This window comes from Falco cherrug, chromosome 2 (genome assembly GCF_023634085.1).
Source record: "Falco cherrug isolate bFalChe1 chromosome 2, bFalChe1.pri, whole genome shotgun sequence".
Taxonomy (NCBI): Eukaryota; Metazoa; Chordata; class Aves; order Falconiformes; family Falconidae; genus Falco; species Falco cherrug.
Window position 1 is genome coordinate 115,199,470 of NC_073698.1, and position 27,114 is coordinate 115,226,583.

Genomic DNA, 27,114 nt, shown 5'->3' on the forward strand with positions numbered 1-27,114 from the left:
ATACAATTATTTTTAACTGTTTTGAATGCATTAATCTGGAGATTTAGAATATGCTTTTAAAAAAATTACGTTTGAGCTTTTTAACACACGCAAGTAAAGGTGATCGAGTATAAAGTGATATGCCTAAATTTTTACCTATATAACTTATATGTCTTAGGTAAATCTAATTTTCAAGATCACTAAACAATAATTTGCAATACGTATCATACAATATTAGAGCACAACAGCAATTAACAAAACCGAATGTGCTTACCCCCATTGAAATCACAGAATCACGGAATGGTGGAGGTTGGAAGGGACCTCTGGAGCTCATCCAGTCCAACCAAACCATGGCAAGATTTCCATTACCTTGCAAATAACACAGCCACAAATTTGGAAGGCTAAATTCTGATCCCAGGAACGTAAACTAGACAAACCGAAACCTGTATGAAATGCATTTTGCTGTGCAGTTATATTTGTACTATAATGTTCTGCAGCAAATTTTCAAAGGGTGGTTTAATTTTGTTTCCCCACATTCCTCTCGACTAAATGACATCACCCCAGAGCACTCACAAATAATCCTGTCATTCCTGAACACACTTTCAAGAACCCACAGGTCTTCAACTGCCTTTGTCTGAGCAACTTTTAAAACAGCCTGAATTTTTACTTTCACCATTGTAAAATACAGAGCTTGCAGTCTTATCTCAAAGTAGAAAGTACCGTTAGAATACTTAAATATCCTAAATACAGTCAATGTAAAACTTAGATCTTCATTTACCAGGTAGACTCTGACAAATTCAGTTAGAAACAGTCATTTCCTGACATATCTCCAAGGGAACAACTACAGTGGAAATTATATCATTTACATTAGTAGATTTAGAAAGATGCCAAGGGATATGAATAGAAGAATAAGGAAAACAAAATATAAACTGCTGTCAGAGGGATGCAGCTGAGGACTGCTCGCTGTGGTACTTTTAACCAGTGAGACTGGAATTTCTTCTAAAGGAACGCATGTCAACATCTAAACCAGCAAAAGACTTTTGTGCCTGTTCTGTTCCATTTAAGGTCTGGAACAGAGTTTGTTTGTTTGTTTGTTTGTTTGTGTTTGTTTTTGTTTTTGTTTGTTTTTTTAAATAGAATCATTTAGGTTGGAAAAGACCTTTAAGATCATGAAGTCCGTCTGTTAACCCAGGACTGCCAAGCCCACCACTAAACCATGTCCCTAATCACCGCATCTACACTGTTTTTGAACGCTTCCATGGATGGTGATTCCACCACCTCCCTGGGCAGCCTGTTCCAGAGCTTGACCACCCTTTCAGTGAAGAAATTTTTCCTAATATCCAACCTAAACCTCCCCTGACACAACTTGAGGCCATTTCCTCTTGTCCTATTGCTTGTTACCTGGGAGAAGAGACCGACCGCCACCTGTCTACTTAGGCAATATAGGGAGTTATTTGGCAGAAGCTTTTCAGATAATGAATTTTCACAATTTCAATTACAAAGCAGTGTCTAAAAACTGAAGCTGTCAGGAATCTCTGTTGGGGAATAGTCACCCAAGCTGTGTGGTCTCTATTAGAAAACCTGGGTGCTCTTGCTAGTTCTTAAGATTAGAGATTTAGGGAGGCATCACTTTTGTCCTAGGATGTGGCATGGGTACATACTGTCTCCCTGACAGTGCCCATGGAAAGGAAGATCACATGCCCTGTGTAGAAGGGAGCTGCAATGAGCTTCAGCCACATTGTAAGTCTGCAATGCAGCTGCCCACACCCCGGGAATGATCCCGAGCTCCTTTTGTCTGCCTCCGAGTGCCTATCTCACTTCAGGTTTCAGCATTTCACGCCAGAAGATGACCCAGGTTCAGCTTTAGTTCGCACAGGACAGTGGCCCAAAGAAGGAGAAGGATCACAGGAACTTGTCTGCAACACCGTGCATCAAAGAGTGGCCAGTTGCTTCATTTTTTGGGGTGCTATTACATAGCCACCGTTGGTGATTTCATCTCAGAATAAACTCTGCTGTGTGTTTAAAATAGAGAATTTAGCTCATCCCAAATTATGAATATTATTAACAGAAACAAAATGGATTTTATGAATATTTGTGGTGGGTTACCTTAAAACACACTTCAGGAAAAGCTCTCTAAGAAATTTAACAAACTGCATCATATATTTATCCTGAATAGTCTTAAAAATGGAATAACAGATGCTTAAACATTCCTTTTTTTTTTTTTTTTTTTTTTTGCCATACCTTAGAGAGATTGTGTGCACTTGAAAATTTTATTTTTGAACAACATAATTCTGCCCTGTTATTCTGCATAGGAAAGCGTCTCTCTCAGAAAGGACTGGAAAGTAACAAGCTGCTGCGCCCCATAACCAGCGGGACTGCCCTGTTTCAAAAGCCACCTGCCATTACTCTCAGCTGGATCTTGCCTACAGGTCGGTGACTATTCCGAGAAGCGCAGCAGGCTTCCGAAGTATCTAAGGAGCCCAGATTCATAAATGGCTCTGAAAGAGAGCTGTTAGATCACTGGAAACAGCAGTACCACAGCACGCTGTGATCAAAATTTCCACGGTGCAGATGTGCGCAAAGAGCGATAGAAAATAACCCACATGTAGAGGATGACTCTAAGAAATCCAGGGAGCAGGAGATGGCACTTTTGTTGATGGATCAGTTTGCAGTTAGAAACAATGGCAAAACTTACTAAAAATTCCTAAAGAGCTCTTTTTAAAAAGCTTTGGAGCAGATATACTTATTAGAAAAAGCAAAAGAGAGATGAACACTAGAAACACACATGTTTGGAAGAAGGAAAAAGGTGTATGGAGGTTTGTGTGCTTTGTACCTAAGAACAGTGCAAGCAGAAGCGGGGACAGGAGGACGGATGAAAGAACTTTACATTTTGGTTTGGAAGAGGTTTGGAAGAGATTTGGATAAATACTTACCTGCTTTGGACTGGCCTAGCTGTGACAAACAACTGTACGCTCAACTTACTCAATCTGTACATTCTGGCCGGCTTGTCACGTGTTTTTTCCTTAAAATAAGAGCTTTAATAATTTCAGTAGAAATTCAAGGAAATACACAATGAACAGGCTTGCTGATGTTTAGGAAAAAAGAAAGCTTAGAAAGCTTAGAGTAAATTTTAGTATTTTGTTATTCTAGGACTGTGCCATGATTTTGAAGGGCCTGACCTGAGTTTTTTAATATTCAGCATCAAGCTGCATTTCAAGTATAAAGAACCACCGTAAAGATTTTTTTTAGCCCTTATTAATCACATATAGTATTTAAATAGGAAAAGGAATTTCCATCAAAACCCAGACTTCATTTTAACCAGCCACCTACAGTGAAGTACACTCATGTCCTGCAGTGAACTTCAGCCTGGAAGGTGTATTATGAAATATATGAGGCAACTGTAATGTCAACCTCTTTTCTTTTTCTGCCTCTGCCAGTAGGCTACGGGGGCCTTAGTGTTGCTTTTGCTTGACCTAGTGTGGGGCCAGAGGCACTGCCATGACACAAGCACTGATGGAGTTGTGATGTCCTCATGGAAATCTTACACAAACCCAGATGTCTGTCTCTTAGTATCCAAGCAATTTTTGGGGGGAACAGCAGGGAAGCTTTCTGGCACCCAGGCTCAACAAAATAACCTGAAGAAGTCTTTGTGTGTCTGAAAACATTTCTGTTTTCTTCGTCAGTGACAATAAGTAATAATAATAATAAAGGACCTGTTTTCTATGAATGTCGCTTTGCTTATTTTCACTGCAAGGTTTTTGCATGATAGCACAATGAGTAGTTCAGGTGCCTGGGTTATTCATTTCCATGCTTTTGGGCGTTTATTTTTCAGTTTGATTATAACTGAATTTCCTTAATTTTCTTGCTTTGGGAATAACAAAACATCCACATGTTTGGGTCTCATTTCTGAGAAGCAGACCACTATAACCTAGTTCTTTGTGAAAATAATTTTAAAAAGCCTGTTTTTCTATATCAAGTCTCCTAATCTCTGTTCCAGACTTAAATTTACAGGGTCAGTCTGGAAAATACGAAGAAGACAAACACGTGGTTGGGCAAATCTGCAGTTCAGGTCCCCAACCCTGCTGAGTTTAACCTTGAAATCCCCGTGACAGACAACGCTTTCCTAGGAACCTAACGTGCTGGAGTTCTCTTATTTCTTGATTGGCGGATGGGAATAAATTCAGACTTAGGAATATTTACACAGAGTAAGACTATTTTAGAAAATCCCAATTATAGCAAGTTTTGGCTTTACTTAACAACTTCTCTGGGAGAAAAAGCAAATGCTGAAAGAAGCTTACAATTTCTAAAGAGGAACTGATGGAACTTACAGAATATTTGGGTAGAATATTAACATCTAATTTAATTTCCTTGCTGCTTCTAGACAAACAGGCAATTTGGGGTGGAAAAAATGAGGGAACTGCTTGAAAAGAGTTCTACAAACAGTATAGCCATTTATTTTGTGATGTGTTAAATGTCAATGCTGACTGAAGTTCTAGTTGCTGAGAGGACTGGTGTGACAACATTAATATGATTAAGGCTTTTAACAGCAATAACAACTGTTGTGTTGAATCATCTTTGTAGTCTTAATGGAATAGTAATTGGAAATACTCTGCTGTTATGGGAAAAACAATCTTGTGTGAGCTGTATATTAAATAAGTATTTTTCAGTCAGTGCTTAAACTGAACATAGCTTTAGCACAATGCTATACAATAATCTTTATGTATTTATACTTCTGTGTGATACACAGAACACTGTTCTGAGCACTCCATGCTGTACATTTGGATTTCATGATCACGCATATATTATCAAATTAGCTGGAAACAAAATAATTTAAAATTAGAGTTCTCATGACAGAAAAAAAACAAAACCTGCAATTTTGGCCAAACCCTTTGTGATTCATTTGGTAGATACCATGATTTTGGGGAATGATTGGCCCATTCATAATTAGCAATATAAACTGGAATACAGAGAAATTGTCCAAGCATCCAGGGATCAGGTTAGGAAAGCTAAAGCCCCGACAGAATTAAAGCTGGCCAGAGACATCACGGGCAACAAGAAAAGCTTTTATAGGTACACCAGTGACAAAAGGCCAGCATTTTCCCGGCCCTCTCTGGAAGGAAACAGGAGACCTGGTAACCCAGGATATGGAGAAGGCTGAGGTACTCAATGACGTCTTTGCCTCAATCTTCACTATGCTAAGGCACATAGAAGAGAGGGAGGTGATTTGCGACAGAAAACAGGGCTTCACCAAAGGCAAATTGTGACTGACAAATTTGGTGGCCTTCTATGATGGGGTTACAGCGTTGGTGGATAAAGAAAGAGCGACTGATGTCATCTACCTGGACTTGTGCAAAGTATTTGACACTTTGCCACATGGCATCCTTCTCTCTAAACTGGAGAGACATGGATTTGATGGATGGGCCACTCAGTGCATAAGGAATTGTTGGATGTTTGTACTCAAAGAGTTGTGGTCAATGGCTCGATGTCCAAGAGGAGACCAGTGACAAGTGGTGTTCCTCAGGGGTCAGTATTGGCACCAGTGCCGTTTAATATCTTTGTCAGGGATATGGACACTGGAATTGAGCCCACCCTCAGCAAGTTTGCCAATGACACCAAGCTGTGAGGTGCTGTCAACACGCTGGAGGGAGGGGATGCCATCCAGGGGGACCTTGACAGGCTTGAGAGGTGGGTCCTGTAAGAACCTCATGAAGTTCAGCAAGGCCAAGTGCAAGGTACTGCACATGGCTTGGGGCAATCCCAAGCACAAATACAGGCTGGGTGGAGAATAGATTGAGAGCAGCCCTGAGGAGAAAGACTTGGGGCTGTCGGTGGATGAGAAGCTCAACATGAGCTGGCAATGTGTGTTTGCAGCCCAGAAAGCCAACTGAATCCTGGGCTGCATCAAAGCAGCGTGGCAGCCAGGTCAAGGGAGGTGGTTCTTCCCTCTGCTCCACTCTCATGAGACCCCACACGGGTGCTGCGGTCAGCTGTGGAGCCCCCAGCATAAGAAGGACATGGACCTGTTGGAGCAAGTTCAGATGAGGGTCATGAAGATGATCTGGGGGCTGGAGGCCCTCTCCCGTGCAGACAGGCTGGGAGAGCTGGGGTGGCTCAGCCTGGAGAGGAGAAGGCTGCGGGGAGACCTGAGAGCCCCTGCCAGTGCCTGACGGGGCCCTGCAGGAACGCGGGAGAGGGGCTCGTTACAGGGGCGTGGAGTGTAGGACAGGGCGGGTGGCTTTAAACTGAAAGAGGGTGGGTTTAGATCAGATATTAGGAATAAATTCTTTCCTGTGAGGACGACGAGACACTGGCACAGGTTTCCCAGAGCAGCTGTGGCTGCCCCATCCCTGGCAGTGCTCAGGGCCAGGCTGGATGGGACTTCGAGCAACCCGGTCCGGTGGAAGGTGTCCCTGGCGATGGCAGGGGGCTGGAACGAGATGTTCCTTAAGGTCCCTTCCGACCCAAACCATTCTGTGATTCTATGATAATACAAATTTCATTTCAGTCATCTTTTGGTCACCCAGTTTTTGTGATTTTGGAAGGAAAGATCCTGAGTAAAATCTGAGCATTGCTATGATGTGGAATTCTTCATCCTTTTAAGACAGCAGCCTCCTATGTAAAATGTTGATCTGGTCTTACAAATGGAGTGGTTAAGAAGTTCCGGGGGCTTTTAAATTTTCAGATGTCCTTTTCCATGGCATTTCCATGAAAAGAGAGATAATAGGTTTTAATTTTGTCCTTCATGTTTAAAAACTGCAGTGAGTTTTACTTTAATGAGTGAAATACCTTTTTAGGGGCAGCATCTGAAGATGAATGTATTCAGGCAGCCTGCTGTACACTGCATTTCTGCAACTAAAGCTCTGATTATCTGCTCCTTTAGCCTGCTAGCCTGTAACAGTGTGAACAAGGAGTAGGAGATAAATGCTTTCCACTTTTAGACAGTAATTAGTATAGTTGAAAAAGGCTCACTGTTTTCAGTTAAAAAAAACCACTTGGGCCTGAAGTTCCGACAAGTCAATTGAGAAAAAGTGATTTTTTTGTTAAACAAATGTAGAGTATAAATTGCAGGTGAGGATTCCTTTCGCTGCTCACATTCATACCATTCACAATTCACATTTTTAGTAATATCAATGCCATTAAGTACAAAGGTTTGATTTTCTTCTTGGTTACAAACACCAAGTGACTCCCTCAAGTAAGTGATGCCAAGATTAGAAGCAGGAGGATCGCTATCATGAACTCAGATGAACTCTTTGGTAAGAAATATATTATATACTGGTCTACATTTACAAGTCTATATGCTAGATTAGAAAAACCTCTATGCCTGTGCTCAGTGAAGGTGTCCCAGCTCACACCTGACAACCCATGTCAGAGGCCAGGTTGCAGGCAGCCCCCCTGAGTCTATATCTGATGGGCTGTGGCATATGCATGGGCCTTTTGCTTCCTTTTTTTGGGAAATGCTACTGACCAAAAACTATTAGCTGTGCTTGTTGATTATCTCTTTGTGGATATCAGTGTATTCAGAGGATTTTCCGTCAAGCTCAAAGAGCACTTGGTGTTAAGGGTGAATGCCATGTGAGAAAACCCCTCCCATCTGATCTTCCTTGAGCTAGTTCTGGCAATGGTGATTGTGGCAAGATGAATACTGGGCAGTCAGAGTTTACACAGGCCACCAAGTCACATTTTTCAATGCTTATAAAGGCATTAATTGAAAATTGGAAGTGAATTGCCAATCTTATCCAATGCAGCAAACCAGCATGTGTGTGCTGAAGAGTGTATTCCACAACAGCTGAGAGGAAAAGAGCAAAAAAAGGAGAGCGGAGACTCATTTCCAAAGTGGTTAAGTTATTACCAACCCAGGGAGAAGTAATACATGTTTCTGTTGTTTCAGGAAGAAAGGAAATCAATTATGTGAATTCTAGCAACAGTACAGTAGTTTGTTTCAGATTCCCACTATTATGAAAAATCCGTTTTATGCTTCTCTAGATGAAATATTGAAAAGAAGTCATTATCAGCTAAACTTATTTGCTTTCAAATTTTATTCAGCAGAAATTACCTTGTTAAAGTTTAGTAGGAAAATGACAATATTTACTGATAGATGTAGTCATGAATCTATTCTGAAATGTCAGATTGAATACATTTGCCTCTTAAAATGCGTTTACAGGACTGTCATTAGCGTTTTGTGCTTATATTACGAAAATACTTAAATGGAAGACTGCAAACTCACACCATCTAATTATGGTGGTTATTTTAAAAAATATTTTTTCCACATTTATATCTCTTTCAATTGTGTCCCCCTTAACAGTTTTATTATCTACTCCTGTTTTATAACCAGTGTCAAGGCTATGTTTATCTGTGAATTGTTAAGATTTAAGAACCAGTAGGTTTTGCAAGCTGCATTTCCCACCAAAACTCCAAGAGTCTGGATAGGATCCCAGACAGTTTTCATCTAAATTATTTATTCAACTGGAACCTGAACCATGTATGTATTAAGAATCAGAAAGATAATTATAGCCTGTGAAATGGATAAAGCAAGACTCGCTGTAGAGAGGAAGAAAGGAATTTAGAGGTCAGAAACGTGCAAAGAACGTACTGATGGGCTGAGTGAATAGGTTCTGAATACACAGTTTACAGATGAAAACTCAATTAAAATAATGGCATTATTTTGTGTGGATGTTGATGATAGTGCTAGAAGAATGGCAGAATCAGAAATAATTTATCTGCCTTGGCTGGAGCTGCAACGCTGAGCGAGATCAGGAAGCAAAATGCATGGGTGGGTCAGTTCACTGCAACCCTCTGCCATTAAAGTTCCCACTTGTTCTCCAGAGCAGAACACAGAAAACACATGGCACTTCTCAACAGACCATAACTCAAACAAGTCTAAACAGATTTTCAGTGCATAATATGACTGTTCCACTTTCACATTTCAAAGATTTCTTGCTAATCACTGAAAATAGTTACTTTCAGCAACTTTTACTTCTGTGCACTGGAAAATTGATCTGTATGTGGGAAGCACATCCCGGCTGGCAATACTCCACACAAGTGCTTTGATTCCTATGGGAGGAGGATGTGTCTGGTTTCAGATAAAGAGAAACTCTTCCTTACTCAGAGAAACCTATCTGCAGCTTGCTAAAACAAAATGGTATTACCTCCTTCTCAAGAAGTTCCTTTCTTTCCTGTTCTGTACTCGCTCTGTTCTATCCAAAGGATTATAACTACAGTTGTTTATAGCAATCCTTGCATTAGAAAGAAGATGATGTAAATAACCAAAGGTTCCTTTTCTTCACATCCAACTCTCATGTTTCCATAAAATATAATGTCAGATCATTTATATGAGAAAATTACCAATCCATGTTTTAATTCTTTTCTTCATATGAATCTGCTGTTAAAGATATCTCAGGCTTCTTGCCTTCCATCAGAAATTTAGGTATGAGCTTTTAAGCTGTAGTAAAGACCACAATACAACCTCTTGAGGCAGAGGTTTATACACAGACTGTGTGTGACATCTGGACAAGCACTACCACAACTACCTGATGAACTAGCAGCTCCCTAGGGCTGATGGTCTCTCTATTTTAGGGTGACAGGAGATTGATCTCAAGGCTCTTTCTTACTCTAGTTCAGGTAATTCTGTGGACCATAATTTGTCCTTACATATTAATCTGTAGCGCACTGCTGGCATTCCCCCTTCAACTCATTACTGATGTTGGTCTGGCATGTCCTGTTTCATCACTAGTTTGGCCAAGTGAACTGGTAGGCCTAAGCAACACAGAATATGAAAAACTTATTATTTAATTCCTTATTCAAAGACTTGAAAACAAATGTAAAATCTAAAGAGAGGTGAACCAGAGAAGGGGTACAGCTTTTGTGGAATAGTTTTAATGACTCAAACATTCATCCAATTAATCAAAGCTCAAGCATACAAGATGATCTATTTAACTTTGCATATTAGGAGAATTAGGGTATATTTACACGTTGCATTCTCTTATTTCTTCTGTGAAGGCTTTAACTCAGACAGCTGCTAACTAGAACCTGGCAGCATGACATGGTTAAAAGTGCTAACACCAATACTATCGGTCCATAAAGATTGTCAGTATATGCCATATGAGAAAGCACAAAGAACTGTGCTCTATTTTTGGTAGTGACAGAAACATTTACCGTATTTTTAAAAAGTTATTTAAGGATCTCAATTTACCAATAAAAATCTAGTTGCTATCTTGTAGCTGTTTAGTTTAATGAGATGTGCATTTTCTGAGGTTTGCAGAAGTACTAAGATACACACCTCCATCCTTAGATACCTAAAATCCACTGGACTAGGGAAGACTAATATTATTTATAACGTTCACTACAGTTAACAACTCTTCTGTAACAAGGCTCCAGCATTACTAAATTATTTAGTTGTAACGACTGTGGCTTCAGTAGCACTCCACCCCCCTGGGTTTTTAAACACTTCATATATACTGTCGGACTTGATGAGTTGGGTTTTTTCCAACCCAAAAGATTCTCTGATTCTATGATAAACGAACTTGTAAGTCCCCACAATAACCTTTTCACACATGTAAGGCAGTAGGCTTATGCAAAGAAGAGGAGAAATGCAAACAAAACTGTGAGGGTGAACAAGAATTCTTCACCCACAAGCAAACTGTAGGCAACATTAGGGTAATACGCTGCAAGTAACTTTGCATCAAATTGAAAGCACCAGGGATGTATTATTAGTTTGATACACTCACGTAAGTTTGAATTTAGTTAGGCCAGTGAGGATGGCAGCTGTTTCTCTTAACAAAAGTAACAGTGGAGACTTGACAGTCAGCATGATTCTGTCTCCCATCTTTCATGTTGTCACCTCAAGGAGAAGCTGTGTTCCTTGTATCAGACATGGATCTAGACCCAGCATCTGCCATGGGACAGAAACATTGCTTCCTCCCTATTATTTTTATATCTAATATAGATTTCTTCCATAAAAGTGTAGTCTTAGTGTAACATCTTAACTCAAAAGATCATGAAACAGGTAAAACTTGGTATGTTAAGGCTTCTACCCTAAGCAAGACACATCCATTAGCTTATTATCAAGAACGAACTGTAATCCATGAAAATACAGAGATATATTCCCCTAACGGTGACAGCCTTCCTGGTACAAGGTTTTATCTTATGTCACTGCAGCCTACAGTAGCTTTGTTGCCACTCTTTCATTCTTTAGGTGATTGGCAGTACAAGAACTACAACTGGAAATGTAGACTAATGGCAGCACAAAAGAAGGAAAGGTAGTAAGCGAGTTAGTCTGAGGCAATGAGACGTCAGCCCTGACTACATTTCATCACGATCCATACGAGCTTGTATTCTAATCTGTACTCTGTGATTTAACTCTTTTTCCTTAGGACTTTCCTCACCTTTCCACATAAAATTTCTGACGAAACTAGTGCACAATCAGGGTAATAACAGCTAGGAAACTGTCCTTAGAGGTTCACTGTCAACCTGGAAAGATATAAATAGTATGGTCCAGGGCTTTTGGTGCTGTTCTGTTTTCTCCTTAACGACTGTGAACTAGAACTAAGAGTGTGTTTCTAAATCTCAGAGACATCAAAATGGAAGACTTGGCATGCCAGGGAAAGGGGTGAGAAAACAGAGAACAACATTCTGGAAGACACAGCAGGTCAGTGGAGATGGCAGCAAGCAACCACACAAATACATCCTGGAGAAAAGACTAGACAGGCAGTTCACAGAGGGGGATCTATGGGTAATAGTAAATCAAAATAAACCCCAACAACGGTTGCTATTGAAACCCACACATATTTAAATATGAATAACACAGTTTATATTTAAAATATTTATTTCCTGCTTGCTAGTGGAAGGTAAGGCTCAGCATCCACTGCATCCACTCTTGAAAGCCATACTTTAAAAAAGATATGAATTGACTGGAAAGAGTCCAAAGTAAAGCTGTAAGAATGACCAAAGGTCTAGCAAACATATACCATGAAGAAAGACTTGACAGAACCTGGATGATTTACTGAAGACAGTAAAGACATTATAATGGTCTACAAATGTAAAATACCGCTGCAAAGAGGAAAGGCACAAAGTGTTCCACCACAGACAGGAAAAGAGTTAATGGCCATAAGGTGCAGTAAAAACAATACTGAATTTACTACTGGGAAGGTTAAGTATGATGATAGCTAAGCACACTACAGGTTGCCCAGGGAGGCTGTGGAACCTTCACCAGGAGAGGTTTCTGAAAATAGGATAGGCAACCATCTATCCAGACTGGTTTAAATACAACCAATTTGCCTAGAGGCAGGACGATGGACAAGATGACCTCTCTGTCCTTCACAGCCCAATGCTGTACATTCTGTGAATTATGAGAGAAAGATTTATTGTTGAAAAACAGTACAAAGTTTATTTACTTTGCCGTTTACAAGGACAGAACCCTGCCTCAATTTCGAGCATACTGTAATATTTAATAATTAGGTTGAAGTTTACCAAATAATGCTTCTGGTCTAATCTGACTTTGCTAGGCTTTAAAATACAGCAGAACCTCTCTCAGCTATCATTAGCAATTATTCTCAAACTCAGCATGTCTTGGTATTAATTTGAGTGAGAGTCCCTCACCACACAGCAAAGGTTTAGTAACAACAAAGTTGCAACAGGACTTTACCAATACTCAATCATGTGTATTTACTGGTGTGTTATTGCCCCTACACAGAACAAAAAATGAATGCAAAGTTATCAGAATAAATCGACCAAACACAGCTTGTGAATCAGGATTACCGATTGCTTTATCTACACTTTTTAACCCACTCACTCCTTTAACGGGCAATTGCAATTGTCATTTATAATTGTTCTTGTCATTGCTTATATGGTTTTCCTACACAGGCAACAGATCAGCCATGCTGTTGTATCAAACCTGTCAGCACAGTGCCATCCTGTCTCCTCCTGTTATCCATTAAATATTCTGGTTACAGGTGCTAAAAAAAGCCCCAATCCTTCATATATCACCTACACAATACAACTATCTTGCCCTTTAACTTACTATACTCTTCTCTACTTTCATGGTGGAGGAAGACATTACATAGTTTATTTAGAAGATATGTGGAAATGCGATCACCTGCAGTTAATAATGATGATCATTATGCAAATTGATAACCATGCTTTTCCTTAAAAAGAAAAAAAAAATAAATCTGTCCATTTCTTATCTACGGGACTTTGTCTTTTTATGGCTATTGGTAGGAATGATTTTTGCCACCTGTTTTTCTACTAGAACCACATCTCATATCAAGGCATCCAAATATCTTTGAAGGTCAGGTCCTGTGTGTCTGAATACAGACATCTGAAGGGGAAGGATCCTGAAGGAAGTGAAACCCTGTTTCTCAGATGTAACCTATAAAAGTAGAATTATAGAAGTTTAGTTATGTTAGATACTGTATCATGGTCAGATTAAGCTGCTGCTAACAAGATGTTAGCTGTTTGATGATACACTTTTCCTCATTGCTTATCATTGTGTGAAAGATGTTACAGCAGAATTGACAGTTATAATGTATAGCTTGCTAGCTGCGAAATAGAAAAGCAGAACACAGAAACGTGACTGATTTGAATTGCAGGAAAACATAATGGCCCTTTGCTTTTTGTGAAAAAAAAAAAAATAAAAAAAATCTCAGAATGTAATAAGTGAAAGAAAAAATTAATTTTCCCCACAATTTAAAAACTAATGTCTTTTAAGCATGTGCCATTCAGGAGAACCAATATTGTGTATTCTTAATTTTTGCCAGCAACCTTCAACAAATGGAATGCATGGTATTTTGCTGTGTTGTCTGAAATATCTGCATGCATGTGTAAAAATAACTCAGTACTATCAACATTAATTAAGTTCTTCGAATACCAGTTCCTGAAGGGTAATCTATTTTGCAAGAAGGCTACAGACACTTAGTTATATCTGTGTTACAGCAGTCATATCCACAGCTCTAACTTTCAGTGCTTTATTTTGGATGATATTTTAATAAATTGATCTAGTAAATTTGGCTAACAGTGCAGGTGGTGATTGTGGGTTTTGTGCTAATTTGCTGGCCACAGCAACACAGAATTCAGTAATGTGTTGTGATATATATCGATGAAACAGGATACAAAGGAAAATAAAGGCAGTGAGCCAAATTTAAATTTACAGCTCCAGTTACTGAACAATTTACAACACAACTGAAATTCTGCTGTTTTGTATATCATTATGTGCACAGCTATACTATGCTGCATCAGAGAAATTCAGCTTAATGCCTAATGTCATGTAAAGCCAACTGGCTAATATGACACTCATACAGTCTCACCACCACTCTGGGTCACCATGGGTTGTCCACAAGCAGAATAAAAGACATTCAGGGATGAATAATGTCTTCATACCCTGCTGTATGTCTCTGCTGCCCAAGGTGGGTGCAAGTGCCTGCCAGTGCAGGGGGCAGGTTCAAGGATGGGTGGGTGGGGGGTGTCTGAAGCCATTTTGGCCTCCAACAGGTACCTCTGTGCCTGGAGATGTCAGTGAGCTCTCTGTGATGTACTGAGATTACTGACAGAAGTAAATGTCAAGATTTGAAACTGGTTAGACTGTAGGTTATATACAATGCTAATATGGAATTCATTAATGTCGTATGTTTTCTGTTGGCCCTAAAGGTTTCACTTTCCAGAAACCGATGATAAATACTGTAATGTAGGTCTCACATTTTTTGCTGTATATTCACAATAATATTCTGTGAAATATCATGGTGTAGCCTGCTTCAAACAGTCACAACCTAACTCCTACAAGGTCAACATTTAAACTTTGCAAAATCACATTTCTTGGGAGTACAATTTCACCATCCACGGCCAAGGTAAGAATGTTACAAACGCTGCCACAAAATTTCCTAAATCTTTTGCATAACAGCCAAATATGCAATGCTGCGTAAGAAACATGTACTGCAAAATACATAATAAACACATCTACCTTCCAAAATGAATTCTGAACTTCATTTAACAGTCTCAGCCTGTTAACAGGTTGGAGAAAAGGCCAACATTAAATTCATCATACTAAGGGCTCAAAGACCTAGAACACAAAGTCTTGGCTAAAAATAAAATAAAATAAAATAAAATAAAATAAAATAAAAAAATCATTGTTATCTCCTGCATTTTTTAAAAATGAAAAATGGATCAGATATGAACAGCTACATACTGGAAACTGTAGTGAAGGAGGATCATGCTGCTGCTCTGCCTTCTTCACGGACAAGGCAAGGTACGCTGACCTCCGGACTCTTCTTGCACTGAACCGGTTATGTACAATAATTTAAAAAGCAACTCAATGATTAGAGCTTTGAACTTCATCTGCCAGATGACTGACTAAGGATTTCAGAACTGCGAGAGCATTCACTGTTGGAAAGTCACTAAAGCAAAACAATGCGGAGATGATGAGGGAGTTGAAGGTGTCATTCTAGACACAGACTCGATGTCATGAGGGTGTGAGCTTACACAGAACCAAAAATCCAGGTGCTGTCCTTCATTCATCCTCCTTTTGTGAAGGGATTAATTTGAAAATTCTGGAGAATAACAACATACGTAATGTTGTTAAAGCAAATGAATGCCTTAAAAGGATTCCTATTGTACATGTGGCAAGTGCAAATCCTCCAGCAGCCAAAGTTCAGAAATGGAAGCAATTCCTTGGAAATTAGTTTTAAGAACCCAAAGTTCTTTGGGATAGATCTGAGGGGAAGGGGAACAAACTAAGATTATGAACACAGCAGAGCCCTTGCATGCATTGCTGTTTGGTAATGCCACAGTATTACACAGACCTGACAAGGCTGTGCTATAAATAATTGGGTAAGACACTATCAAGCTAAGCTACCTATAGAATCCAGTTTGGCTAGCCTAACACCAGTGGTTTCTTCCTGGGTTTCAATAGTCAGAGAGCATTTTTTCATGTCTCTTGTAGATACAGTTATATTGGCAGGTGTTTGCTGTCAAGCATAGCTTTAATTTACAGACTTTTCATGGAAAGGCTGTGATGCAGCCTTCAGCATGATGTGGAAGTGGAAGACACGTCTTAGTTCTATAAAGCCCTGATCTCAATGTTGGTTACATATGTTCACGCTGCAGAAAGACATCTTGGTTTTTTTATACCTGTTTATGAAACAGCAGCAGCTCGGACAATAACGTACAGTTCAGCCGAGTGTACCCTGACACCCCCAAGAAGAGGTCCCAGAATTAGCACTGTCCTAATACGACTTGAAAGGGGGACATGAATGTTTTTACAAAGTACCTAAGCATCTCTCATAAATTAGTGAGGCAATAAATACGCAGCCTTTTATGGCAAACCCTGCAAGGAATGGTGTTGTTAAAGCAAACCAAAGAGGAATAAAGTTTCCCTTGTGCCTTCTGATTAGCCATATAAGCCAGCAATCAGATCCAGATTCTGTGCCACAGCGTATTTGCCTTGGCACTGCAAATTGCCCTTGAAATGAACTCGTTGCTAACAGAAAGCTTGTGCTACAGCAACTGTTCTGCCTACTGCTCTCCATGATTAGGGATCGCAGTTAGGACAGATGAGAAATGAAGTAATTAGAAAAGGGGATTAAAACTCTGTTTCAGACCTACTTTGGAGCAGGCTTAGTTGAGCATTTTTTCATCCTGTACTGTATATATTCCATAGCAATTTTGAAACCAGTATCGTTTAAAAGTTAACATCTGCTTAGCTGGTAGCACCAGATAAAAGATTTCATTTGTAGCGAACAGGCAAATTTGTTACTGCCCCAGTCAATAGCTATTGACTTGGTAGAGCACTTCTGCTTATTATAATCAAATCCTTTTTGTTTTCTGTTCAGTATTCAATGACACTGTAATGGAAGGTACTGCTTGCAACCTGATGCAACATATATCAGCAACTGCTAGAAGTTAATGACTAATGGTTACAAAGAGGAAAGCATGTGCTAAGGACAGCGTTAGACACCTATTAATCAAATTTACTGCATCTGATGTGCCTTTATATGTTAGTGGCACTGTAATGCACTTCAGATAAATAGTTTCTGCTGTTATTAATCTAAGTTTTAACACAAAACACCATTTAATCATGCTATCATTACATAAATAATTTGGCTATGACAAGGTTCTGTCTGACTTTTACAGCACACCTTCTCATTATGGGAAATTTCTGTCCTGTGTTGGCTGATGCAATCCTAGATTTAGGATTTAGTGAAATGCGAGGTAACTGTTCTGCTTCCAGCTAAAGCCATGTTATTCTCTCAGTACCACAGATGGGGCAGTATAAATGCAAGGCAACATCCTAAAGATAAACTGGCAAAAAAGCAGCATAGTGGCGTGTATGCGTCCATTGCTCAGCCTGCCTGCCAGCTTCTTTCCTGCAGCAGAGCAGTACTGCACAACTTTGTCCTTTACACTTTCTATAACTTGCACTTTCCATGCCTTAGGGTGAAATCTGTTGATAACTCATGTATTTTTTCCATTCTATAACTATTGCTGTATAATTGTTTTATTTTTTAAACCTGCCTGACCCCAAAATAATTTCTTTCAAACTTCGTCTATGTATTTTATATCTGAAAGAGATGCTATTTTTATAGGACAGTATGACTTTAACAGTAACACCTACAGTTTTTATATTACCTCTATGCAAACTTTCCAAAAACAATAATGAAGTTTGTTGACTCGTTAGAAAAAAGTGGAACTGCTGCTGCTGACTTCTTGACTTACAGGTGTCTATAATCACTTTTCCTGTAGAACAGGAACAAAAGCTCTAATGCTGGAGCACTGATTTATCTGTTTCTGTTTTCAGAATGCAATCTTCATTTCTCCCTAGACTGATGATGAGACATTACAGAAAGAAAAATTATAAATGTGACAAAGACTAAACAATCAAGCCTTTGCCAAGCACACGATATTGTACTCGGTGTGCACCTTCTCACTGGATTTAAAAAATGTTCGTAAATCACAGCCATCAGCCTTTTTCAGAAATGAGACAGACGCTACTCGATCCACTGCATGGCTCCTAGTCATACCTGTGATACTGGTGCATGACCTGCCCATGCTGGTGAAGGCTGCTGGAATTCAATTGTTGCTGTGCTGCCCATTATGAAGCAATGAGCTAAATTCAGTGAAGTTCCTACATATTTACATCTCTTGACAAAGATCTCTAATGCTGCTCAGCCAGTATTAACTTGTGTTCTTGTTTTTTTGTCAGTAGAGCGGTTACTGGCAGGAGAGTGATGGAAGACACTAAGCAATATTTTTCCAGAAGTCTTCAACCTAATGGATTTTGTTAGTCTAGTAACCAAACATTCCTAAATGATAATGAATTTATCCTTGCAATACTGTGTGAAGAAGAAAGGAAAGATCCTTTTCATTTTTAGAACCTCAGAGAGACAGATTTGAAGAAGGTCATTCCATATACCTACTGAAACCCCATTCCAATGCCATGAGCTCAGGATCTATACTTTCCTCTTTGTTCTAGTAAATTGCATTTCCCGAACAGCTTTTGATATTGTAACAAGGTGAAAACAGGAAATATTCCTAAAATATTGATTGTATTTATGTGACGGTAAGAGGACATCATTGTTTTATACACACAAAACTTATCTTTAAAAGAAAAATATAAGTACTGCATATCAGCAAACAACATGGCTTAGCTGAGGCAATGATTAATTTTGAGAAGAGTATCACTTATGAGTCTTTTAATTCATTACTGAAAAAGCTGGCGTTAAAGAAATTACATGCATGTTAATAAGTCTTTTTGCTTAATACTTAAGTGATAGCTAGATATTTCAGCATTTCAGAAAATTTCATAACTGCTTAAAATGCTAGATTTCAGAGACAAGAGATATCTCTTGTCAGCTGCAACAGGTATAAAGAGTAAGACATTTTATAGATTATTATGGAATTTTAGTGAATCATTTGCAAGTCTACAATAAGTTTAAAAGAGGTTACATTTTATTTCTTTTAAACAGGAAGTTGATCTCTTCTGATATAAAAATCGGCAAAACACAACCAAGTAAATAATGAGTGCTTGGGGGAAAAGAAAAAGATAGCTGCTACCTTACAAGACAATTTGACTTCATTGTCAACTTAGTTAACGTTTACGGTTTTCTCTGCTGTATTCCACTTGCCTATAAGCAAGCTCTACAGTCTATTTCATAAGAACCTGTAAAGACTTTATTTGAATGAGGAGGATATTTATTAAAATATAAAACCAAACCATATTAATTGGAAACAGATAGGCTATGCATTTCTTATTATGGTCCCAAACTCTGCAGTATCTACTGCCACTTTATGATTTGGATAATTACTGAGAATGGCAATCCATCTTGAATGTGGAAGTAATGATTAATTTGATAGTAAATAACAGAGGATGTGAAAACCAACAAAAAACCCCTATTAATAGGAACTTACTTTTTGTAACAACTCCTTCAAGGCGAATTATATTTGGGTGATCAAATTGTCCCATGATACTAGCCTCTCTCAGGAAATCTCTTCTTTGCCTGTCCACATAGCCACCTTTTAGAGTTTTAATTGCAACAGGTATCTCTCTTTTTCCTGGTGTCTTTAGACGTCCACTGCATACTTCTCCAAACTCACCTTAAATAGATAAAAATATCTGTTAGATCATTCACAGTGCCTGAAGAACTACAGTACAGTTTGCATTGTTGAACCTAAACACCACGTTTTTTGAAATAACCTTCAACAGCTGTCTTAAAAGCTGTCTTTTTTAATAGTTCAGGGTTACCTGTAGTTGTCAGCGAAACAAGAACGCAAAAATATTGAAGAAACTCACACATGCAATACAAGTAGACAGAGAAATAATGGATAGGATATTCGAGTTCCCAAGTTTCATCAGATCCCAGAAAAGCGAAGCATTCATCATGACTTCACAACAAATAATGACCTTTCCTTTGTGCCGCATCACAAGATCATGGGGACTTGTACTTTGACTGCAAGAGCCAAACCATCTGCCCTCCACAGCGTGGCTCATCTTGCTTTACTGACACTTTGAGACGGGGATCAGTATGTTTGTGATATAACTGAGCATGCTATGAGTAAGGAATGTAATTGTAATGATGACAAAATATCTATCGAAAATATATATTTATAGCAATATCTGTCTATAGGGGTTGTCATGCACTAAGACCTACATGAAAAGAAATGCCACCAGAATATCAGAATACCTGACTATCGTGTGATTGTAGAAAGCATTTAAAATGTACTTTATGCTGTTATGCCCCAAAAGAGCAATTGCACATGATTTATTTAAATGGGCTTACACACCTACTTGAAATTAATTACATATTTCACTGTTAATCCAGCCAAAGGCCACCAGTTTCAGCATGAATCAGGGCTGAGCTGAGTAACGAGAGGAACCTCAAAGCTTGCTCCACCTGATGTTTTCCTGTGTATGTAAGGGCCTTTGAAGAATGCGTGTCTCCTCGCATTTCCTATACACATTTACTAATTAAGCTTGTATGGAAATCACAACTTTCTTTTGATCCTGAAGCCACTCAAAATTTATATAAAGCCCCTACCAAATATACCCTGGATGCCTGCAGGTCAGTTTTCAATGGGTCATAATCCAGTAAATGAAAAACAGTGTTTGCAAAAATGTTTCAAAGCACTTCCCAGTGCAGGGTACGTCTACAGCAAAACTAAATTCTCTACCCCAGTCGTTTTGGAATCAGAACTTTTGAAAAACAAAAAACCCAAGTAATGAATAGACATATATTTAACTGGAGGAAATAATTTGTTATCCCCTCCATTGGGTGCTGTTTGAATTAGTTGTCCTTAGACTTGAAGGACAGAATGAAAGAAAATGAAATGAGAGCTCTGTCCTGTAACAGTGTGTCTTCAGACATGAACCAAATCTAGAAGAGAGAGGCCTTAAAGGCAGAAGCTTCCTTAAGAAAATTATATCTCCCTGATGTTATAGGATTAGAATTGATATTGTCATACAGCTTTTATTTTATTAGGTTCTGCTTCTTCCGCTAAAATAAAACCAGGTTTTATTAGCCAATAAGGTCCAGGAAGAGTGAAGGGATTAAAAAACCAATTTTACAGCTTGTCTTTCACTTCAAAACAGAGGTGTCATCAAGTGCAAGAGTACAATTAACAGATGCTGAACGTAACCTCTGAATAAACCAGCAGCTTCTCAAACAGCTAACAAAAGCCAAGTGTCCTAGGTCTCCTTTTTACCAAAACCCCCGCATTCATTTTATTTCTACTTAATTTCCCAAAATAAACCGAAGCATGCGCTTCCCTGAAGGAGTGTGTCATCAGACTAATGCTCTGGGAATCTTTTGGCAAAAGGGGAAGCTGCGTTGGGATTTTCCTGTATGGTTTTGCCACTTTAGCTCTTAGAAGGCTCTCCTTAAAAGTTTGTTTGCCTGAGCACTGCCACTGGAAAAATACTAGCTAATTTGGACTTCCAAAGTCCTACCATAAATCAAAGTCATGGAACCTGAATGTTTTGAAGGAGACATGGTATATCAATCTTCTGTTCTGTGATATATCCGGCAGGGCTAGAACACACCTCTAAAGCCGTGACCTTATTGCATCTTACTGGCTTTTGGAACTTAAATGCCTAAAATGAGAAAAATTTCCAATTTCTTTCTCTTGATGAAACAGTGAAAATAAAAAATACTAAGGCCTTAAAATCTAGATTTTTAATGAGATTTCATGATCGATATATCCGCAGAACTGCAAAATCTTATTTCTGAGAATAATTTGGAAAGCATAGGTTATAGAAGAAATTGCTTTGCTAGTATGAGATCATACAAGAGTACTACAACTTCAGAATTTCATAAGTAATGGCACTCATACCTCAGGGACTGTAAAGGGCTGTTCACCAAGTGTTTTGAAATGAATTAAACTGAAGGAGGCAGGTGAAGGATTTACAGTCCCAAGATTTATCATCTGTACAACATCCAAAGCAGGGGAAGGCACATCGTGTTTAGGAAAGGTACGTTGTGTCTTCTCCCTGACCTATTTTTTTCCCTGTTTTTGAATGTGGGATTTGTACAGTTAGAAAGAAATTTCACTCCCCTTGGATATTAGGATTCATAAACTGGTGAACATGGAGACTAACAGCAATTTTTCTGTGATGTAATATCAGCCAGCAAGTGATCATCAGCTCACAGAACAAACACCTACATTTGGAAACCTGAGGTACGTTTAACTTCGAGTTCTGGTTTAGACTAGATGGAGATCAATGATATAATTTAAAACACTGAACTACTTAAACTGAGAAAGGTCTTGACAAAATTTCATCCTGGAGTATTTTTTTCTACATTTTTTTTTTCAGATAAAGGATTTTGAATGTTTTTAAAATCAAAGGGGAATGTGTTCAACAAAAGGGGTTTTTAGAATGTAAGAACTGAAGCCTCATTGCTCAGGTTTGACAATAAACAAGACAAATGTTGACCCTGCAGCAGTAAAGGTTCATGACCGCATGTGTAATAAGTAGAAGCTAAGAGCCAGATGTCAATGAAGTCGCCATCGTTCCTTGCTCCAGGGAAAAAGCTAGTGATAACTAGAGAAAAAGGTTCATTGAGAAAAAGAGTTCATTGCCTGTTCAGTTTTAATAAAGTGTAAATAATCTCTGGTTTAATGATATAAACCCTACACGTCTTACTGTATGTTATACAAAAAGAAGCTAACCGAGCAGTCTAGAAGCTTACTCTACGCAAACCCTGCATGCCTCTTCTCATTCAGTCATAACATATGTGTTACTTAAAATGAAACGGGAAAAGTCGGTCACTTCGAAGTCTGATATGCTGATATTACAGCACGGGATCAAAACAAATGTCTTACAGACAGTTGCTGTTGATAGAACCGAAAGGTGACAGCACCAAATACAGTTCAACTCATTTCTCCCCAGATTTAGTCATTAGGCCTGTGGGAGAACTGGCAGAAGATTTAGATTATAAAAAGAATATAGTGTGTCCTCTGAGAAATATTGAAGAGTTGGCCTCTTCCTTGAGTTTCAACGTTTTAACAAAGAAAATAAGAGGGTAATAGTAACTCTTAAGGACAGATTTGACAAAGTACCTCTGTGATATTCCTCCTATGAAGAGGTGCTGAAGCCTTAAAACAAAGAGCAAGAAGTGATGGGGCAGAAAAAAAGTGTCATGGACAGGAGAAAATCAAATGGTATCACAATATGTCTGTTAGTGCAGCAAGCTCAATATGGAAAGTGGCTGGAAGGGACCATCTGAAGGAAATCTACAGCCATGTATAAACGGCAAATTGTGGGAACCAGCAGGATGATAATTACCAAACACTTTAAAAGATAACTTGGGTAGAGAGTTAGGTAAGCTGAAAAAGGAAACTAGAAAAAATACTTGCCTTGAGTGTCAAAGCCATCTGAACTGCAACTAGTAAATTGTCAAGACCTTTTGGACATGACTTTTTCCATTGAAAAACCAAATTGGAAACTGTTTTCAGGAAAAGATCAGTTTCAAAATTACTTGACCAGAAATGCTAGAAAAAAATTTCAAATATTTGTAATTTTCCACTTTGATATTTTCAAAATGAAAACTTACAGTTCTTGAATGGAAATAATTTTTCTTTTGAAAAATTAAAGTTACAGTAATTCAAAATGAAAATCATTGATGAAAATAAAATGTTCAAACAAAACAAATTTAAGAAATGCATCTATTATTTCACTTCAAAGATTTTAATGTTTTGTTTCACTTAGATGAAAATTGTAAACATCTTTTAAAAGTAATTCTATAATAAGAAATCCATTTTACATTCTGTTGCCATGTTTACTACAGAATTGGAGAGAAGGCATAAAGAAGGTTTTAGGATTGCTGTGAATTATAATGATATGTTGTGTCCCCCAGCAGCTATCAGAGAAATCTGTCAGAATTTGTACTCTCTGTGCCTCAGGTATGGTATTTAACCTGTATTTTGCCTGCATGGAAAGGGATTTAAATTTCATTGCAACCAGTTTGCAAGTCCTGCTAGGCAAATATCTTTGAAGATGGCAGATTACCCAAGTAATTTTAGAAGATAAAAAATATAAAAATAAAATATATTAAAGCAGGCAAAATTCACCCCCATGCATACAAGAAAAGGGACAGAGAAGCTGAGTAAAGAATTTTCATAAATGAATTAAGTTGAGAATAAGGACACAATTTTCATCTGAACTAAAATCAATAAGCTCAATCCTTTTCTGTCGTACTAAACTGCTTTGAAATCAGCAGTTATACCAGTGCTGAACGTAGTTCAATGTGCTTTATAATCTAAGACATCAATATCTATAGTATGTCTGAAGAAAAGGAAGAAATAGAAGAATTGGATAGGATGTTTTCTGCAGAAGTCAGCCCTCTGGCTGCACAGTGCCAGCTACATATTATCTAGCTTAAGCAATCAGGTAAACTCCAAAGTACTCTAGTGATATGGACAGCACCGTGAAACAGAATTTTCCCTACTTTCAGACTGATACTTTCTCTCCCTGTTTGTTAACAGACCTGGTTTTATTTCTGTTGAATTATTTGCATGACATTTTCTAGTGCATAGAACACTTTTCAGCAACACTGGAGTAATTTCCATTGCTATCAATGTAGTAATGTATCATGAATTGAGGAATCTCAACTGAAAAATACCTCTCCTTTCTAGAGTGACTATGATATATGAATCAAGCACGACATAAAAAAAGGATCACAGTGCATTATGCCTTCTGATAGTAATTTTCCTGACAATGCTTGCTAGTATGAGTTCTTTGGTGGGCTCACTATGAGCAAATTAATATAATTTTTTTCCCACTGACCCCCTTCTACAAGATGTAGTTCTGATTTTTGCAGTCTGTGAAGTATTTTTTTTTCTTGATGACATTAGAGTTAGACAAAATAAATAAGGTTAAAAATAAAAAGCATTTGTGTGTTGGCATTTACTTAGTAAGTAATAAAATAGCATCGTTAAAAGAAATCCCAGAATGGATAGCTCAAAGATGGGCATTGGTGTATGGAACAGTAATTTTTGCTATTGAAATAAAATCACAGTGAAGACAAAACACCTGTGTAGTCAGTATTATAAGTGCCTTTAAGACAGCAATTTACAAAACTCGGTCACTCTTAATACCTTAAAGACACAGGGAAACATCTATACTGTGTGAACTAAAGATGGGTATAGTGTTAATGTCTTTCACAGGAAGAAATTAAATTTCAGAGCTGGAATTAGAGCTCAGGATTCTGTTTTTATGTTCGTCAAAATTTCTGACAGAGACCCTTTGCTCTCCCACCTTCCCTTTCTGTTGGGGCTGAGCAATGACGAATGCTCCCCAGCCACTGACGGCGTGTGGGTAACAACACCGTGGATGCAATGCACCAGCAGAACTTCAGACACTCCTTGCCAGTCTAGTTTTTGTTTTCATTTGTTGTAACTGTGTGAAGTGTTGGTGGAGCTTCAGAATGACACGCTCACAAGCCATGCACTGAGATCCACTCGTTAGGTAAGTTTGTAAGGCCTTTTTCTAGCCTTGACTCTCTCAGTCCTCAGTAAATTACAGCTGGTTCAAACAGACAGCAAGCAATCTCAGGACGTGGTCAAGAGCAACATGCCATCCACCCTAGACGGTCAGAGCACAAGTTACATGCAATGGTTTTACAAGACTCTGATCTTTACAAGTATTTCACTTTTGTTGTGTTAACCCCAAAAGTGTATTTTCTGTCACCACTGAGCTGCCACCAGGACCTTTAGTGAACTCTGGACAGCAGCCACCATGAGCCTCTATCCCTAAAAAGTCTTTCCAAAAGTGAAGGTGTGGGAACACTTACACAGCACTCTTGAGTAGCAAAACCTGACAATTAAACCAATGCTAAGACAAGAGGATAACAACGCACAGGAGAGACATGCCTATAAGCATTGCATATTAGGAAAGGGTAAGATCCCTAAAAACACACAGGGCATGTTATCACCTTTAGCACAAAAGGCCAATATACATACAGGATTCTTCTGACACTTATTTTCAAACAGCTGTGAAGTGGCCTCTGTCCCCCATGTGATGTTCTGAACTGAAGGTAAACACCCCATAGATGAGAACAGGGTCTAAAACAAATGTTCATGTGTCCCCACCACACACTTGGACAGACAGGGATGTAACAGGAGATCCTGCTGCTATTTTTCTCATTCATCCTGCTTCCCACCTCTGCATCTACACCTTCCCATCAGATCTTCCTCCTTTCCCTCTCTGCCAGTGAACCTTCTTTGCACAGCTACAGGAAAGCCTGTCCCAAGCCAGCCTCTCCTTTTCCCCCTTGTCCTCCTCCTATTTTCTATCTGAGAATATTTTTTCCTCAGCCTTCTATATTCTGATCTTATCTCCTCCCAGAAAGAGACTCTGATCTAATCTCCCTGTCAGTGACAGAGAACAATATGTGACACTAGCTATGGCAAATGCTGAGTGACATGGTGTTTTGAGTGCATTTGGGACAAAGTAAAAAAAAAAACAACAAACCAAACAAAACCCCAACTAAAACTCCAACCCTGCCTAAAAAAATGATAAAGCTAAAAAAGATTTGGGATAAACCTATCACTTTGGAGAATCTGCCTCTCAAGAGCTCCTTATTTGAATACACCCACATGTGGAACATTAGCCAAATGTAATACTTCATGACCACCACACTGGAGAGTGAACTGGTGCTGTCAGAGAAATATGCCCCTGTTTTGTACTATACTTGACCACCTGCATTATCCTGGTGACTTGAGAAAAGCAGTTTTTCCGTGCCCAGACATTTTTAAAGTGGGTATACATTTACCTGCCCCAATAACTCTCTCAATACGAATTCTTGAAGGATCTATCTCCTTTGCAAACTCATGGACAGCAAGAGATGGGTCTTCATACGTGTCTGGATCAATATATGTTTTGATTCCTGGGAAACGTACTGCAAGAAAAGGAGAGAATACTAGGAACCAAGAATTCTTTGACACTCATGCAGTGTAACAACATGGTATTTTCTCCCTGCTCCACACCCTCCCCCTCCCCCCTTTTTTTTTTTTTAACTAGACACTTGCAAGTTTTGGAAATAATATATTAAATCTTCCACATTTAACATTTCAGAACCCAAAAGAAGAGCGTAACGACCCCAAATTACTAATGCTTGCCACCATCTTCACAGAAACCAAGTGCAGAATCCACATGAGTTG

The 27,114-nt window shown here is 38.7% G+C and overlaps 1 protein-coding gene across 2 annotated transcripts in view; it reads right to left on the minus strand.

Moving 5' to 3' along the window:
- EPHA6 (EPH receptor A6) overlaps nucleotides 1–27,114 on the minus strand; it is a 513,385-nt gene that overhangs the window by 91,286 nt on the left and 394,985 nt on the right. For both annotated transcript variants that reach the window (XM_055703220.1, XM_055703219.1), the window contains exons 10-11: nucleotides 26,727–26,852; nucleotides 19,369–19,554 (exon numbers count right to left, since the gene is read on the minus strand). In XM_055703220.1, the coding sequence (XP_055559195.1) occupies nucleotides 19,369–19,554; nucleotides 26,727–26,852 (312 nt within the window). The remainder of the gene's footprint in view (nucleotides 1–19,368; nucleotides 19,555–26,726; nucleotides 26,853–27,114) is intronic.